Source organism: Lycium ferocissimum, chromosome 8 (genome assembly GCF_029784015.1).
Source record: "Lycium ferocissimum isolate CSIRO_LF1 chromosome 8, AGI_CSIRO_Lferr_CH_V1, whole genome shotgun sequence".
Taxonomy (NCBI): domain Eukaryota; kingdom Viridiplantae; phylum Streptophyta; class Magnoliopsida; order Solanales; family Solanaceae; genus Lycium; species Lycium ferocissimum.
In genome coordinates, this window is record NC_081349.1 from 18,646,307 (window position 1) to 18,666,165 (window position 19,859).

Here is a 19,859-nt window from a genome sequence, read left to right on the forward strand (position 1 = left end):
TTTTTCTTTAATTGTTCTTTACTTGTTTTGGAGTTCGAATCTCGTGAAGCACTTTTTTTTACTTGCTTTTTCGCTTGCTGAGTAAGTACACGCTTTAGCTGATCAGCGGTATTCTTTTTCACTTTTTCTTTAATTGTTCTTTACTTGTTTTGGCTTTCCTCTTTTGCTTGCTGCGAAAGTACACACTTCAGCTCTATCTTTTTTATTTTTTTAAATCTTTTTCTTCAATTCTTCTTTACTTGCTTTTCTTTATTATCCAAATTGACTCTTTTTTTCCTTATTTAATTCTTGACTTCTTTTATTTACTCTTTCTTTAAGTATTAATCTCTCGATATGCGCGTTGCGTGCGTATTTGCGTGCATATCCCAAATCAATGAGTACTAAATTTTCAAACATCACACAAATATTAATAAAAATATCTTTAATAGTAAATTATAATTTTCTTTTGTAAAAAAGGTATAGATAAATAATGTTATGATTGAGTTTTTAAAATTTAAAGGATATTGTGATCTTTCACTGATGTTCGCGTCAGTGAAGATGACTGAGTTGAAGCTGCACTTCTTGATTCTTTCTCAACTATATATCTGCAACAACACACAGGACATTGGAGTATAAATACTAAACATCAAAACACTAACTACAACACAAGGCATATATTGCCACAAAAGACATTGTAGCTAAATATGAAATTTTCTGTGGCTAAACACTTTAGTCATAATATTTTTTTCCTTAGCATTCGTAGCAATATGTAGCGTAGCTAAAAGTTAGCTACAAGCTTTACATGGTCCGTGGCTAAGGAATTATACTTATTGCCACAAATTCTTTTGTGTTGTAGCTATATTGGTAAAACCTTTTCCACGAAATATGTGCTTATAGCAAATGATCTTATTCTTTTGCCACGACAAATAAACTTTGTAGCGAACTTTATATTGTAGCCACAAGATTTTATGTTTTGTGGCAAAAGATTTAATATATTTGCCACGAAAAAATAAATTTTATGATTGTTTTTGTAATTTAGTGTCGTGGCTATAGTGCTCGTATTTAGCTACAAGTTGAAAAAATTCATAGCTACAAATTTAAGTATTTGCCACAAATGTTTTCATATGTAGCTAAAGATCCATTCTTTTTGCATTGAAATATATAGAATTTCAACAAGATTTTACTTATTTGCTACAAAAGTGAATAATAGCCATGTTCTAAACAATTAGATATATGTGCAGCTACAAATTAAGAGATTACATTGTTACAAAGTGAAGTATTTGCCAGAAGCATATTTAGTCACAATATTTTTTACAATGTCGCTAAGAATTTAAAAAGAAATCTTGATTATAAGTTTCAAGTTACACAGTTATATACTATTTAAATTTAACAACATTCCCTATACATAATTCTTCTACGACGCCAATTGTAGGATTACTATCTTCTTTGAGACTCAAAACCGCACAGTCATCTCCATTCTCTCCTCCAATGGTCTCCATAATACCTACCGATAATAATCAACTGCACCAAAACGAGAGGATTGCCCAATATTATTCATATCAAGTGTATAACCCCTAAAAAGATACAAAAAAAAAACCATTACTATTACCATACGTATAATAAAATAAACTTGTGCTACTACACAAAATAATAATGAAAAAATGGATATTTACCGATTTTCACCGTAATTTTGATTAAATTGTTAGCTTAGAGTTTCCAGCGGCACTTGACCTCACCAAAATGTCTCCATAAGAACTCAAGTCCGTATAAGTGTTACCATGAGTAGGCTGGACTTGAGGGACTTCCTGACGAGTCCTGGCCAAGACTTCACTACGACTGTGAGGTATCTTTTCAACATACATTTCAAGAACATTGAGAGTGATTAACCCCCTATATTCTTCCGGCGCCTTTAAATATTCCTTCAAAGACTCATCATCAATGATATTCCATTTCCCATAAAGCACTAAACCTTGCGGTGCAATGGACATTGGATATCTGTCTATTATAGATAATCCATATTCACGATTACTTTTCATTCTTTTGTGTATGACATTGAGTAATGTTTCGTAATCCAAGGTAGTTGGAAACTTAACATGGTATTGTGGTTTAATACTATAACGATCAGTATTATTATCATGAAGAATCTCTCCATCCCAAAATAAAGAAACCTTAACAGTTGAAGGAGGAGAGGCCATTTTTTTTTTTTTATGAACTTTGGTGTTGAGTTTTTTTCAGGAATTTGAAAAAAGATGACTTAAACTTATGAAATGGATGAGTTTTCACCTCATCCAAAATTAAGATTAAATAGAAAAAATGTGAGCTAAAAGTGAACATTTAAAAACCGTGGGTTGCTAAATAATACTACCTATTGCACAGGAATTTTCTGCGCAAAGACTTAACAACGCCGTTAACTGTTAAGTCCTTTTGTGCAGGAAATTCCTGCGCAAAAGGTAGTATTGTAACTTCTTTTTTTAGTGGGTATTTTGGATCAAAATCTCACTTCGTGGGTCAATTAAGTCGCGGACTCCTTGCTATCCTACTGTTTTCTTAAATGAACAAAATAATTGTATTGTATTTATGTACCCAAAAAAAAAAAAAATGTATTAGTTTTGGAAAAAAAAAAACCTTATCCACATCTACTGGACGCACTGAACTATTTAAGTTAATTTAATTCTAAGTTAATTTAATTCTAAGAGAAGCATTATTATTAGCTACAATAGGTGAACTTGTTTTTCACAGGAGTAATATTCCTTTCTGCAATTATGAAGCGTTGTCACAAACTGCATAAGTAGCTTTTGGAAAAGGACTTCGTCCATTGGATCTAAATTTATAAACGGTTGAAATTGCGCCATTCACTTTCCCGTTGTCACGTCCGTAATTAGATTACATACATATATACGTACACCAAAACGAAAAAGCTAACAGTCTATGGCGGACGACGAGACTTGGTCCTTGACGTCAGGCCACAGGTTCCATTACGACATATTCCTCAGCTTCAGAGGAGAAGACACACGTCACAACTTCACCAACAAACTCTACCATGAACTCGTACGTAATGGCGTACGTACATTCATCGACGATGAAGGCTTAGATCGCGGCGAAGAGATCGCTCCGAGTCTATTCACAGCGATTGAAGACTCAGCGGCTTCAATCGCGGTGATATCGGAGAACTACTGTTCTTCAAAGTGGTGCTTAGAAGAACTGGCAAAGATCACGGAATGCAAAAGACTATTGCTGCCTGTTTTCTATGGGGTTGACCCGTCGGATGTAAGGAGACAGAAAGGTCCGTTTGAGGAGCATTTTAGGAATTACGATACTTTGGTGGAAGCAGAGAAGGTTTCTCGGTGGAGAGAAGCTATGAAGAAAGCTGGTAATACCTCCGGTTGGGATTCTAGGCTCTGGTATATACTTTCATCCCTTTATCTTTTCCTCTACTTCAATTGTTTTTTTTTTGGGGGTAAATAACTAGATGTATTATAAACCAAAATGAGAATTCAGTACAAATATAGAGCATTGTTACTGGACATTGTGCCCCAGTAGTCAGCTCAAGCTTTAAACCATAGCAAACCTCTAACAGCAGCACAGATTACATCATAAGTCTCCTACAGTTACAAAACAGTCCATATCCTGCATGTAGACTGGGTAAAAGTTGAACTTTTCCAGCCACCTTTCAATCTTTTTCTTACTTGTAGCCCTCTGGTGCACCTCTTGTATGATCAGCTTAGTGAGATGATTAATACTTTGTGTTTTCTGTTGAAAAATACGCTGGTTCCTTTCCTGCCATATAGAGTATACTGCAATACCCAACACCATTCGATATACTTCTGCTTTGGGTGTTTTTCCCTTAGCTTTTTGCTCAGCCCAGCATAGTTCATCAGTCCAACCTTTTGATTACTTATTATTTCTTCACATGCAGCAGGAAAACGCCATAAAAGAAGGGTAAATAGAGGAACACCACTCAATAGTTGACTTAACCCGGTGAATTTATAAAGTTACTGAAGCGTCCTAATACTTTGCAAAGTTCAAAATACTAATATATTTTATATTACAATTTATATGTGTGATATTTTATACATATACTATTTAAGTATGTTTGGTTCGTCAATTTTTTCCCCCAAGGTTTATATGAAAATAAAAATCCACCCTAATTATTTTAGCCTGTTTGGCCAAGCTTATTTTTCCCCCAAAAGTACTTATTTTTTCAATAAGTGCTTATTTTAAAAAAAAGTGAGGTGTTTGGCCAAGCTTTTGAGAGAAAATAAATGGTTTTGGGAAGTAGCAGAAATAGTTTTTCAGAAGTTTAAAAAAAAAAAAAAAAAACTTTTGCCCAAAAGCATTTTTTTTAAAAAGTACTTTTGAGAAAAAAAAAACATAGAAACACTTTTTAAAAGTTTGGCTAAACACTAATTGCTGCTCAAAAGTACTTTTTAAATTAATTGGCCAAACACAAACTGCTTTTGAAAAAAGTACTTTTTAAAATAAGCTGTTTTTAGAAGCTTGGCCAAACAGACTATTAGTAAGGTAATAGGTTCATATAAAACCCATGCATTTATGAAAATAAAATACAAATATTCGGTTCAGTTTAACTCGTTTCTCGATATTTTATGGCAACAAAAATAAAAGGGTCAAAAATACAATATTTTCTTGGAAGCTCCAATTGGGTAGGTCTAATTATTTTGTCGAGAAGAGGTTAAATGCGAACTGGCATTTTTTTTTTTTTTTTTTTGGCGAGTTTCACACTCCAAAATCAGCCATTCCTTTTTCCTACATGAACTATCATCATCTATGTATTAAAACATACTACCTCAATTATCAGTGGTTTCCTTTTCCTACCTGAAAATCCTAAATCATATCAATATCAAATAGAAAAAGGGAACAACCTATTGAGGTGTTTTTTAAGTGCATAGATGGTGATAGTTTAGGTAAGAAAAATGAACAACTAATAGTTCGGGTGTGAAACTCGCAAAAAAGTGATAATAATTCAACTGTGTTTTTGACCATTAACTCCTATAATTTTGGTAATGAGTTTGTAATAGTGTTACACACTTCAATGGTCAATATTGAGTAATAGTGATCACATTTTTTTATTTTTGGAACAGGCATTGATAGGTTTTATTTATAGTATCGGGGATGGAATTATTTGAGAAAACTTAGCTTGTTCAAGAAAAGTAATCACCGAGTCTCTCTTAATCAGAGGTCTCGGGTTCGAGCCCTAGGTATGGAAAAATTCTTGGTAGGGAGTGCTCCCCCCGAATGGGACCTTACGCGGCGTAAATCCAAATATAATTGGGCTCCAATGCGAGTATCGGACATCAGGGAAAAATATATATAAAAAAAAAAAAGTAATTGCCGAGCGGCTTATTTGTTGCTAATATTGTTGGTAGAAAAAAGGGTAAAGCCCATGAGGTCTTTGCGCTTTAGGGGCTTTAAAAGATTTGAGTGCAGTAATAACCTCTGATTTTGTTAGAGGTGGTGTAAGTTGGAACTATTCAAGGAGGGGTGTGTTAGATGCTGGAAATTTTTAAGAAAGTGATTGAGAAAGAAAGGAAATTGCTACTGGTAATAGATTGTGCATGGATCTTAAACACAATTTACAGACTTGAAATCTGTCCGTATGGAGTGGACAAACCTCCCAGAATCTGTTGTTTAAACGTATATTCAATAATCCTAATAATAAGTCTGACTAGATATTTATACATATATATTGTCTAAAGCAAATAACTAAAAAACCGTAAAGCCTAATCTGATAGCGGTTGGAATATTGGTAACTGCTGGAGAGAGTCCTGGAGACAGTTTCTTCAAGTTTGGCTGATTGGTTCCACCTCATGTAAAGTTCCAAAATCTCTTTTTTCCCTTTCACGCTTTCTTTTTCTAAAATATGTCTTCAAAGGTGGGGTCGTATCAGTACACCCCCTGAAAAGACGCCATGTCCTCAAAGCGAAAAGAAGGAAACTGACCAGCAGGTAAGTCATACTCTTCCCAACTAGCTTCTTCAACAGGACGATGACACCATCGAATGAGTAATTCTAAAGTTGAAATCCCAGGTCCTTTCACCCAGCGGTGTGACAAAACATTTTTAGGCTCCACAATAAATTCCAAATCAGCCGAAAGTGGTAATGGTGGAGGCGATGGAATATCAGCATAACCATGAGCAGGATGAAGCAAGGAGACATGAAAAATTGGATGTATCTTTGCCGTTGAAGGCAGCTGCAATTCGTATGCAACAGGACCCACTTTGTGAACAATTTTATATGGACCAAAATAGCGAGGAGACAGCTTCTCATTAGGACGTTTGACCAGACTCTTCTGATGATACGGCTGCAGACGAAGTAAAACAGTATCACCCACGTTAAAAGACTTCTAGTCGCTTTGAATCAACTTGGGATTTCATACGAGATTGAGCCTTCAAGAGGTTGGACTGCAGTAACTTCAACATCTGGTCACGGGCCAACAACTGCGCTTCAAGATCAGCAAATTTTGTTTCACCAGGAACAAAAAGATGCAATGGTGGTGGCTCCCTCCCATACACAACTTGAAAAGGAGTCATACTAGTTGATGAATGGTAGCTGGTGTTGAAAGATTACTCAGCCCAAGCTAAATATTGATACCATGATTCAGGCTTTTCATGAGCAAAACAACGCAAATAGGCTTCAAGGAACCAATTAACCACCTCCGTTTGGCCATCGGATTGGGGATGGTAAGAAGCACCCATACAAAGACGAGTACGACTAAGACGAAAAAGCTCTTGCCAAAAAGTACTCAAGAAAATAACATCACGATTTGAAAGAATGGAACGAGGTAAGCCATGTAGCAAGACAATTTCCCTACAAAACAAAGCAGCCACTATTTTGGCAGTGAATGGATGAGATAAAGCCATAAAATGACTATGTTTGCTGAACCTATCTACTACGATAAAAATAGTGTCATAACCATTTGAAGAAGGAAGACCAACAATAAAATCCAGGGAAATGTCTTCCCAAACTCGATTGGGAATTGGCAAAGTCTGCAAAAGACCACTTGGAGCCAAAGTTTCATATTTATTTTGCTGACAAATCAAACAATTCTGGACAAACAACTTAACATCCTGCTTCAAACATGGCCAGAAAAAATTTGCAGAAACTCTTTTAAGAGTTTTCAAATATCCCCCATGTCCTCCGGTTGGAGAATCATGTACCTCAGCTAAAATCTTGGCTTTAAGCTCAGGATAATCAAGTATTACCAACCGGGATTTGTTGTAAAGATGGCTGGGCGACAGTGAAAAATCCAAATGAGAAGGTCCGCAGAAAGTTGATCTAAAAGCTGCTTGGTATATGGATCAGCTTCATGTGCTTCCCTTAAGTGCTAAAATCTAATGAAATAGGCATTGCTAGAGTCGAAAGATCAGCATGTCGAGGGCGACGAGACAATGCATTAACTCTTTTATTTTCAGTACCCGCTTTATAGGCAATAGTGAAATCAAACGGCAATAGCTTCATCAACAAATGTTGTTGTTCATCAGTAGTTACCCTCTGATTCAGGAGATATTTTAGGCTGCAATGATCAGTTGCGACGATAAAATGCCGACCTAATAAATAGTGCTTCCACTTTTGTAATGCAAGAACTAAAGCCAATAAGTCACGATCATATGTAGATTTAACCCGATTAGAAGAGGAAAACCCCTTACTGAAATATGCTAGAGGATGACTTTATTGAAGTAGAATAGCACCAACACCATCAGCCGAAGCATCACATTCAACAGTAAATTGTTGAGTGAAATCGGGTAGACAAAGAACAGGTACTGATGTCAAGAGTCTTTTAATATGCTGGAAAGCCACTTCTGCTTTTTGATTCCATATGAAAGCATCTTTTTTGGTCTGATCTGTCAAGGGACGAGCAATAATAACATAATTTTTAACAAACCGTTAATAATAACTCGTAAATCCCAAAAAACCTCGAAGTTCCTTCACACTCTTTGGCAGAGGCCAATCCAAGACCACAGTTATTTTTTCTGGATCCACAGCTACTCCTTTTTTGGAAATCACATGACCTAGAAACCCAATCTGAGGTTGCGCAAACAGACACTTCTTGGGATTAGCAAAAAAAGAATTGGTTAAAAGGAGGTGAAGAACTATCTGGAGATGGTTTCGTTGTTGTTGGAGGGTTGGACTATAGATTAAAATATCATCAAAGAAAACCAAGAAGAATGTTCTAAGATATGGTCATTCATTGCGGACTGGAAAGAAGCATTAGTGAGTCTGAAAGGCATTATCAGAAATTCATAATGGCCAGAATGAGTTTGGAAAGCTGTTTTATGGATATCGACTGGCTGGACACGAATTTGATGGTACCCTGAACAAAGATCTATCTTTGAAAAAATAGTGGCGCCATGTAACTCATCCAGTAACTCATCTATATTGGGAAACAGATATTTATCTAGTACTGTTACCTTATTGAGGCTACGGTAATCAACACAAAACCTCTACGAATCACCTGTCTTTTTCACTAGTAGAACTTGTTGTGTTTACAAACAGAAAGAGAGAGAGAAAAAAAAGAACAAAGAAGGAAAGAGCATAAAAAAAAAACAAAGAAACGGATAAGGAACTAATTACTATTTAGGTAGGGACCACCTGCAAAATCAAACGAAACAGAAAAGCTTATTATCAGGAAGAGTGACATTCGGAAAAAGAATGGGATGAGCATGACTAGGCTAGCGAATGGACACTTCTTGGACGAATGAATCCAGATTCTAGTAAAGTAGCAACTTGGTTCTCGATTTCAGTCTTTTGGCCATGTGGGTGTCACGCCCCACCCTTGGTAAGGCGTGATTGGCACCCGGCACCTTACGGAAACCGAGCGAACCAACTTATAACTTGTATTCTCTATGTCTCGAATGACAAAATAAGGCTAAGGCTAGATATGAACGTAATATCATGTATAAATATATGTCCAATGGACCCACGACGCCAATATAACGACCGACTGAACATAACGAAGCTATACACAGGAACTTTCGCAAAGCCTCTATGAACATGACCGAAGTATACAAGTGAACGGGCCCCCGACATGCCCCGAACAAAAATCATACAAACATATATACATCCGGACTCGGCGGCCGCTCGGGGAAGAAGTGGAGCTCACCAATCGAACTGGTACCGAAGGCGACCCTACGATGAAGGATCCTCGTCTTGTCTATCTACACTGCGGGCATGAACGCGACGTCCACAGAAGGGACGCGCACGAACGATGTACCGAGTACGTAAGGCATGAATAACAACATAATAGTAAATATAGAACATAACATGAAATAAAAATAACCCGTTTATCCGATTGCCTCATAAGGCGGATACCATGCATGCTTAGCTTTCTTATGAAAAAAAAAACATTCCTCATATATATATATATATATATATATATATATATATATATATATATATATATATATATATATATATATATATATATATATAAATAATAGGAACGCGGGCGTGCCCCCGATCCATAAATAAATAATAGTCTTTCATGAACGTGCGTACCGATCCATATATCATATCATCATCTTGCATATATATTGCCGCGGAACGAACGGCCTGATCCATTTATCCCATATATCCAGCGTCCGGGCATCCCGCGTTCGGGATGATATCCAGCTGATTAGGTGGCTATGCGCATATAATGCCTCACCTTTCCCCTTACCCCATATGTATATATATAGGTTGCATGAGAGCCCAAGTAAAAGTTATCACTCTATCGGAGTGACGCAAGGTCGGTAGCCTCCAACTTATATTATGGAACAATTATCATCGCTCTATCTCACCTTGAAGGAACAATGATTATAAGGGGGGGGGGGGGGGGGGGGGGGGGGGGGGGGGGGCGAGATCAACAACAATGAGTGGAATCAAGAAAATCACGAAATAAGCTCAGTAATCTCATCTTAGCATTAAAATCATAAGCTTTGGAATTTCTAGAATTAAAATCATCATCATCATATTCATCATAGAAAACATATCATCTTTAGTATCATAAAAAGCTTTTAAGAATCATGAACTTCTAACTTTTGGAGGTAAGAAGGTTATGGAAACATATATAGAATCATAGCATAGGAATCATGCCTTTTGAAAGGGACTAGCCTTAACATACCTGTTCAGCCTCTAATTGTCTACAGTTATTCGTCCGAGCTCACAAGTCTACATTTAAGAGGATTCACACAATCGTTAGACTCATCGTAGTATATTTGTGCTAAGCTCTCAAGTCAAACTATTTTATATCCCGCTCGAAAATCGAGGCAAAGCATCTCCCCGTTTATATGCTTAGCCCGAATCTCAATTCGAAGAACCAACAAAACAACAACAATACCAACATCAATAACATCATTTCCAACACCAATATGTACCATAAAACAGCCCACACGCTGTTTTCCAACTTCCATAACTAACCAACTTACTACACAATTATTTAACGACTTTGTCTCCGAGAATAAGCCTTAAATAATATCAAAAGAGAAAGATTCATACCTTTCTCTTGTTGAAGTAGCAATATCCCTGATATCCGCTTTGAATCTACATCAAAATCCACCGCAAAACAAGACTACAATCACAACCACACGCTATCCGGACCTAAACTAATATTCCGTCACTTGAAAATTGCTCTTTTTTTTTTTTATATTCTCACACCCTCAACTGTTTATCTGGAATTTTCTAGGCAAATCTGATGAAAAAAGGGGGTTATTACCCTTTATATAGGGGTCAAATTCGGGGGTCACTGTAGCAAATTACTGTAGCAAGTCGGTTCTGCTTTGTCAGCCGAACTTGTAACGTCCATAATTCTCTACTCCGATGTCTTATCGACGAGCGGGTTGTTGCGTTGGAAACTAGACTCGACGAACTTCATTTTAAGCTTTAGTTTCACTTCAAAACACTTCATATGCTAAGAGATATTCGTCCCTCAAGTTGGACCAAAATTTTCACACAAAACATTACCCATCCTTTCTCCAAAGTCGTACTACTCCATTTCTTCCACTCATTTCCTTATAAAACATTCCGGTATACCTTATATACATCCTTCACTCATTAAATATACTTAATACTGCTTGCTCCTTATATTCCAAAGTGATTTTACTTAACCATAACTCAACGTACTTATGTTTCAAATTTGATAAGTGCTTCTTCGAAGATACGGGGTGTAACAGTGGGTATATCGATAAGGTCTTATGTTTGGAGGTTTAGAATTTGGTAACAGAGGAATAGCATGGGAATATGCTCTAAATGGTGGAAGTGATGTTGGTTCAGAAAACACCGAATGAAACTCATCTAAAAGTGTCTGAATTGCATTACCTGGACTCTCTCACAATTTGTGAAAAGATTGGAGGGAAGCCGTAGTGGAATTTGTCGATCTCATCCTTTGCAGTTTGTAACGTTTCCCTTGCCAATTAAAAATTATGAACATATCTTTCCAGTTAGCTTGAATGTGTTAAGAGAAGCTAACCATTTGATACCAAAGACCAAATCAGCCCCTGCAAGAGCAAATGGGTAGTAATCTTGAGTGATAGTAGGGCCCGGCAACTGAATTTGAAGATTCTGGCTAACTTTACTGCAGCGGATGATGTCTCCATTCCCTATTTGCACACCGAATGTTGGAACTGATTCTACTGGCAGTTTATGCTCCTTAATAATGGATTCCGCCACAAAATTAATTGTGGAACCACTATCCACAAGTATTAAAATCCGTCTCTTATTGATTTCACCCTGAAGCTTCATTGTAGTACCAACTGAATTTCCCAAAATGGCATGAAAATAAATTTCAACAATGTCAGTTTCTTGAGGGTCGACATCATCACCATCTGTAGCATTGACTTCATCAACACCATCTAATTGATCTCCTACTGTAATCTCCATGAGTGACAATTTTGTGGATTTGCATCTATGACCAGGTGCAAATTTCTCATGGCAACGATAACAAACTCCCTTCGCCATAAGATTTCTCCTTTCTGTATCCCATGAACCAGTTTGAAAAGGTTGGGACGCGACTGGGTTGGAAGAAACACTGCTTCTTGAATTTTGATGTGCAGAGGAAGAAGTAGCGTTGTTCTGGGTATGTTTAACAGAGTGCAATGGGTTTTGTATGACAGGTCTATTGGTTGGGGTCCAATTGGACTCTCTGTTGCTGCGCATTGGGCTTAATTTATTTTCAAATTCAAGTGCCAAACTCATAGCCTTGTAAACTGTTCTGGACTTGTGAATTCTAATATCAGATTTTAGTTCCCCTTTTAGCCCATTCGTGAAAACCCCTAAGAGACAGTGATCTGGACAGTCTACGACTCTAGACGAACGTTTCGTAAATTATTGACGGTACTTTTGTATAGAACCAGTTTGTCGGATGCTACAAAGATGCTCGTCCGGATGTTGGAACTCCGCAGGACCATAATATTCTTGCAATACTTTAACCAGTTCTTCCCAATAGAGCAAAGTTCGCTCACGATTAATCCAAGAGAAGAGATCAAGAGCATCACCTTCAAGATACATAGCGGCGACATCAACTTTGTGTTCATCTAGAGTTTGATAGTAGCAGAAATATTTTTCTTCCTCCAAAAGCCAACCTCTAGGATCCCCTCCTTTAAATCTGGGAAATTCCATCTTCATGTGTGGCCTCCGAGAAGGACTTTTTGGCCATCCTAGATTATTGATGTCTTCTTCTTCTTCTTGCCAAGAGTTTGTGTTTTTTCCTCCATTACGAGTTCGGTAACTGATTTCCTCTAGTTGGGTGCAGCCGGTCTGGGCTTTCAGGGTAGCAACAGCTTCTGCCAGCGAATCAATTGTATGTAGTTTTGATGCAATGGCATATAGTTGTTGGGAAAGAGATTCAACATTAGGAACGTCTTCTTGAGAATTAGAAGATCTGGTATTGACCATGTTGGATCAACCTACTCTGATACCAAACTGTTAGATGCTGGAAATTCTTAAGAAACTGGCTGAGAAAGAAAGGAAATTGCTACTGGTAATAGATTGTGCAAAGATCTTAAACACAATTTACAGCCATGAAATCTGTCCGTATGGAGTGGACAAAACTCCCAGAATCGGTTGTCTAAACATATATTCAATAATCCTAATAATAAGTCTGACTAGATATTTATACACATATACTGTCAACAACAAATAACTAAAAAACTGAAAAGCCTAATCTGATAGCGGTTGGAATATTGGTAACTACTGGAGAGAATCCAGGAGATAGTTTCTTCAAGTTTGGTTGATTGGTTCCACCTCATGTGCAGTTCCAGAATCTCTATTTCCCCTTTCACGCTTTCTTTTTCTAAAATATGTCTTCAAAGGTGGGGTCGTATAGGGGTGTGTGTGATGAAGGAGTAGGTTGAGACAATTTATGCCAGGTCGGCCTATAAAATTGAGAAAATTACAACCAAATACCATTCGGCCATCTACTTTACAAAATATTTTATGCAATGTATAGGTAGTGTATAAAGTATACTAAATATACATATGCTATACACACCTATATATGTAATATACATATTATATTCATACCTATACAGCCAAAGCATATAGGCAGTGTGTACTTCGGTCATGGTAAACTAGATGGATGATGATTACATTTAGGTAAGTTTCTCTATAAAATTCTGATGGAGATAACCCGGAGGGCCAGAAATGGCCATTGAAACATACAGACTTGGAAGGTAAACGCACACTCAAAGTACTATGCTTTGTATGGCTTGTGGCTATGAAGGCTTGTCTGACTCATGAAAACCTAAGGAAGAGGGGCTTTCAATTAAGTTCCACATGCCATCTATGTGAAAAGGAGGCTAAGGATAACTCTCGTTTATTCTTACACTGTGTTGTTATATCAACTATTGAAATGTTCCTAATATGGTTCGTATGAGCTGAATTATGCCAAAAGTAACAATTGATCTTCTGATGCCAGTGTAGTTGGGGGGTGTGAGAAGAAACAGTGGAGAAAGAATTTAGCATGCATTTGGTGGACTATGTTGAAGGAAAGAAATTTCAGATGTTTTGAGGATCAAAGAAATTCCATACAAAGAATAAAACTGAATTTTATATTGCTTTTTATTTTATTCTGGTGTAATAGCAACCCTGTAAATGATTGTGAATCTATGCTCGAAATCATATAGTCCCTGCAAGCTTTTGTCTAGGGGATCTCTTATACAGTCAATCTAGAGATGTATTTTGTTTATCAATACAACATTTATGCTGAAAACATTCTATATACATTAGACATTCTCAAAAAATAATTTGTCATAAATATACATAGGATTGTATCATAAAATATCCCTATTATGCAACTTGCTTATTCTAGGTGTTGAAACTTGCTCCTCTGACTTTCATTATTGTCATATTTTTGCCAGGGAAGAAGCAGAGTTAATCCAATCTCTAGTCAAGAAAGTTCTGGGAAAACTCGATAATACACCTATAGGTGTGGCAAAATACCCCGTAGGACTTCATTCTCGTCTTGATGAGTTGCTCAGGTTACTGAATGTTAAAGCAAATGGTGTGATAGTATTAGGATTATACGGAATGGGAGGAGTTGGCAAGACCACTCTTGCCAAGGCTTTGTACAATCAGTTTGTTGTGCATTTCAAGAAACGTAGCTTTATTTCAGATGTTAAAGAAATTGCAAGGCGACAAAATGGTTTGGCCACTCTTCAAAGCAAACTCATTGGTGATCTTACCTCAGGTGCTTCGCCAGACATAGATGGTACTGCTAAAGGTATCCAATTAATGAAGGAATATATGAATAATGAGCCAGTTGCTATTTTTCTAGATGATGTGGACAATGCAGACCAACTTCGTGTATTGGTTGGTGGGAGAGACTGGTTTCGCCAAGGAAGTAGAGTCATCATCACCACTAGAGATAAAAATGTGTTACTCCCAAGTATTGTAAACGAAAATTTTGAGGTAAAAGAGCTCTCCTCGTCCGAGTCACTTACGTTATTTAGTTATCATGCGTTTGGAAGAGAGCAGCCTCCTAAGAACTTTTCGGTTCTTGCTGAAGAAGTTGTAACACTCAGTGGGGGATTACCTCTAGCTCTGGAAGTTTTTGGATCTTTATTGTTCTACAAGAAAAGAATGAAGGAGTGGCAAGATGTGGTGCAAAAGCTGAGACAGATTCGTCCTGGTGATCTTCAAAACGTCCTGGAAATAAGTTTTGAAGCTCTAGATGAACAAGAAAAGTGCATCTTTCTTGATTTAGCATGTCTTCTTCTTAATACAAGGCTTGACAGGGAAGATGCAATTGCAATATTTAAAGGTTGTGGTTTTGGCGCTGAAAGTGCAATAATAGAGCTCACAGCAAAATCGCTTCTTAAAATAGTTGATGGGAATGTTTTGTGGATGCATGATCAGCTCAAAGACATGGGAAGGCAAATTGTACAACGTGAGAATTTTGGAGATGTTGGTAAACGTAGTAGACTGTGGAATCGTGACGATATTACGGATGTCCTAAAGAACCATAAGGTATGGTTTTATGATCTTGTTGACACCTTTTGTATTTGTTGTATTGTTTAACTTGAAGTTGGTACATACATGCACATTGAGATGAAATCTAGAGATTCCTGTTTTCGACATGGTGGTTAAACGGCTAAACAAGTGTTCTACTTGCTCATGTTGCTTGCCTGAACACAAGTTTCAAAATATCTTCTTTTCTTTTTTTTTTTTTTTCTTTTTTTTTTTTATAGAAGAAAATTATATTATCAGTGTAATTTAGTTGATTGTAGCAGGTAATTCATCCTCTTTTACTAGGTTCTTACTCCATGTACAGTGCAAACACTTACTTATAATTGATTTTTCGATAGATCTATTTGTATAAAAACTTTTTATGCTTACTGAATAATTTCTTTCTATGATCTTTCAAGTGAGCTAATCGTGGTACACTTTGAAAAGTATTTGCAACTGTAACTCTTTTAGTAATAGAAGTTGAATTTACTTGTTTAACTAAATACTCAGTATATTTAGTACTAGTTTATTATAGATACAAGAAAATGCAACCAAAAGATACCTTCATTGGAACCAAGAAGCATTTTGAAGTTATTTAATTGAGCATTTAACTTTTTGTTATTTGTCTTCTAGCTTCCCTTTTTGATTTCCTTTTTATCTAATTTGAACAAATTCAAGGGCACAAGAAAAAATGAGGGTATTGTGCTTGACTTTGAGAAGAGGCAAGATCAGAACTCCAAGGAAGTATCTCGGATCTATTTGAAGAAAGTACTTAAAAGGTATATTGGCCAAGGTAGAAAGGAAAATGGTGTAACATTTTGCACAAGAGCTTTTCAGTGCATGGTCAAACTGAGACTCCTCCAAATCAATCATGTCAAATTGGTTGGAAATTTCAAGCTATTACCTGCTGAACTGAAGTGGCTGCAGTGGAAAGGTTGCCCTTTACAAGTTATTCCTCCAGAGTTATTGTCGCGAAAGATAGCGGTTCTTGATTTATCGGAGAGCATGATTACACACGTCTGGAAGAAGAAAAAGTGGAATTGCTACCAGAACAAGGTACGTGAATTAGTTCAACCAATCTCCTTTTTTACAACTTTGTTTGTTGGTAAGTAGGAAGAACAACAGCTCTCCTTTTTGACAACTTTGTTTGGTTGGTAATTAAGTTGGAAGTACTATATGTCCCTTTAATCATCTATAGATGATTTTTAGGGTCTCTTTGATATGAAGGAAAATGTTTTCCTGGAAAATGTTCTTTTGGAAAATAAGTGGTTTTCTTGCTTATTTTCTGGTGTTTGATTAGTAAGCAAAAAAATTATCCCAAGAGCATTTATATGTAATCTAGGAAAACACTATGGGGGTGGATATGGGGGCTCGGGGTGGCTTGGGGTGGCGGCTAGAGGCAGTGGTGGGGTGGGATTGGGGTTGGGGTGGAGGAGGAGACAATAAACTATGAACACCACTTATGGAACTTGTTTTCCATACTTCAATTAGGAAAGTCATTTTTGTCATTTTTAAGGAACTTGTGTTCCTAGAGAAATTATGTTTCCAAAACATTTAGACCAACCAAACATGGAAAATTGGAACCATTTTCCTCAATACCAAATAGACCCTTAGATTCACAAGCTTTGTCAGGTAAGTGGCTAATTGTTTTTCAAGCTCTATGAAGCTGAAAGAAACAAAGGAAAGGTGCAGTTTTTATTCTTTTTAATTGAAATGTTTGTTGCTTCGTCTTCCCTTACCTAGCTAGGCGCTAAAATCTCCTTTTCCTTAATGTTTAATTTCTTGGCTTTACTGTTTACTGATCTCAAAGGGTTATTCTGCAAGTCTCTCTCTCTCTCTCTATCTTTTTTTTTTTTTTGGCAATGACTGAAAATCTTCATCTGATAGATGGCAAAGCAGCTGAAAGTTATGAATCTACATAGTTGTCGCCAACTTAAGGAAATCCCTGATTTATCTGGACTTCAATTGGAGAAGCTGATTCTTGAGCAATGCAAGGAACTGGTTAAGATCCATCCATCAATTGGAGACTTGACTACGTTGACCCATCTAAACATGAAGGACTGTCAGAGCATTTTGGCATTTCCAGATGATGTGTCCGGATTGAAACGTCTTGAAGTACTTATCCTATCTGGTTGCTCGAGTCTAAAAGAATTACCAGAGGACTTGAGTGGCTGGAAATCTTTGAGAGAGCTTCTTCTAGATGGTACAGCAATAACAAAGCTACCTACCTCTATCTTCCACCTGAAGAAGCTTCAGATGTTGAATTTAAATGATTGCCGGTGTTTGGAGTTGTTGCCTAGAGCTATTGGGAATCTAAGTTCGCTGAGAGAGCTCTCTTTTAGAGGATCAGCTTTAAAGGAACTGCCTGATTCCATTGGAAATTTGAAAAATCTTGAGGAATTAAGCTTGAGAATGTGCAAGGGGCTCACCTCACTTCCTGATTCCCTTGGCAATCTTAAATCTTTAATAGGACTTTATCTTAATAACAGCTCGATAAAAGAATTGCCACCTTCTGTTGGTTTGTTATCTCATTTGAAGTTCCTTTGGGTCAACAATTGCAAGTACTTGAGCGAATTGCCCAATTCCATGAGTAGCTTATCATCATTAGTTTGGCTTTGTCTAGAGTGGACCTCAGTTAGTGAACTAAGTTTCCAGTTAGGTAACTTAAAGTCCCTTGAGAAGCTTGAGATGGGAAACTGCGCGTCAATCAGATCTTTACCTAGCTCAACTGGAAATATGTTATGTTTAACTACTTTGGACCTACACAATACATCAATTACTGAGTTACCAGACTCGATAGGCTTATTGGAAAGACTTTGGAAATTGAACCTGAATAACTGTTTGAATCTCCAACAACTCCCGGCTTCAATTGGAAGCCTTAAGAGTTTGTGTTACCTTTATATGGCTGAAACTGCTGTATCAGAATTACCCGATGAAATTGGAATGCTTTCAAACTTAAAACTACTGAAGATGAGAAAGAAACCACAGCCTAGAGAGGATGAACTGCTGGACATGGAAGACTTGCATGTTGGAGAAAGCTCTAAACGCGTTACTCTTCCAGAATCATTTTCGAACCTCTCATCCTTGGAAGTCCTAGATGCTCATGCATGGAAATTCTCTGGCAAGATTTCTGATGATTTCCAGAAGTTGTCTGCTTTGGAAAAGCTCGACCTTGGACACAACGATTTTTGCAGCCTCCCTTCTAGCATGAAAGGACTTTGTGTTCTCAAGCATTTGCTTATCTCGAACTGCAGAAAGCTCAAGTTTCTTCCTGAACTTCCCTCAAGTTTGGAATGGTTAAATGCTGCAAACTGCTCCGCATTGGAACGTATAGCTAGCATATCAAATTTGGAATATTTGGAACAACTCCAATTCAGTAATTGCAAGAAGATAACAGATATTCCTGGCCTTGAAAGCTTGAAATCTTTGGTAAGGTTGTATACAGTCGGTTGCAACGCGTGCTTACCTTCCATAAAAAGAAGGATTTCTAAGGTTCTTTCTCCTTTTCTCCTCCCTCTCTCTCATACATCAAGATTATATATACACATTGATATCAAGTTGACTAAGACTCTGAATGCAGGATTCTCTAAGGCATATAAAGTATCTCTGTGTTCCAGGGAGTGACATTCCGGATTGGTTTATTCAGGAAGTACCTAACGTCTCAACTCGCAAGCACCGTGATATCAAGGGTGTGATCATTGGAGTAGTTCTCTCTCTAGACCAACAAGTAGAGGACAATTTCAGACACAAAGTCCCAGCAATCGTGGATATTCAAGCAACGATTACCACACCTGGTGATGCTGAACCTAAACTTAGAAAAACTTTGAACTTGGAGGGGGTTCCTGATACAGATGAAGATCAGCTCTATTTATGTCGATTTCAAGAGCACAGTGATTTTATGTTCGTGTTGGAAGAAGGCGACAGGGTGCAGGTTGCAATTAGAGAGAGTCCACGTTTTAATGGCCTCAAACTGAAGAAGCATGGGATGCACTTGGTTTTTGAAAATGAGGATGACTTCGATGATAATGATGAGGATCTGTTTGATGAATCTCAGCAGTCTGTTTCGAAGAAACTTGCTAACTTTTTTAATTCATTATGAAACAGTTCATAGCCGAAATGAATTCAGCATACAGAGTGGAGTCCAAGAATTTGACTATATAAAGACATTTATAAATGTGTATATACTAAATGATTCGTCTATGTTAGTGGCCTGGCAAGTTTATTCAGAGTAAACATTGGTGCAGATGGATTGATTGTGATAACTTGTACCTTTAACTAGCTACTGGCAATTTATTTCATATTCCAACTCAGAAACTTAACAGGTCGTTAGTTATGCAGATTTAGTTATTTCATCTTTTACCCCGCATAAAATAATACATAAATTGACTCATAACTTATAGTACATGTTTTAGTTATGCGAGATTGTAAACTGGTAACCAAACACTA

General features: G+C 37.1%; 1 protein-coding gene across 1 annotated transcript; it reads left to right on the forward strand.

The window, feature by feature from the left end:
• Nucleotides 1–2,803: 2,803 nt before the first annotated feature.
• On the forward strand, nt 2,804–19,691 carry LOC132067442 (disease resistance protein RPV1-like). Its single transcript, XM_059460672.1, has 5 exons — nt 2,804–3,380; nt 14,327–15,434; nt 16,092–16,469; nt 17,301–18,905; nt 18,994–19,691. Exons 1-5 carry the CDS (start codon nt 2,908–2,910, stop codon nt 19,510–19,512), a joined length of 4,083 nt encoding a protein of 1,360 aa, XP_059316655.1. The 5' UTR covers nt 2,804–2,907; the 3' UTR covers nt 19,513–19,691.
• The last annotated feature ends 168 nt before the right edge of the window (nt 19,692–19,859 follow it).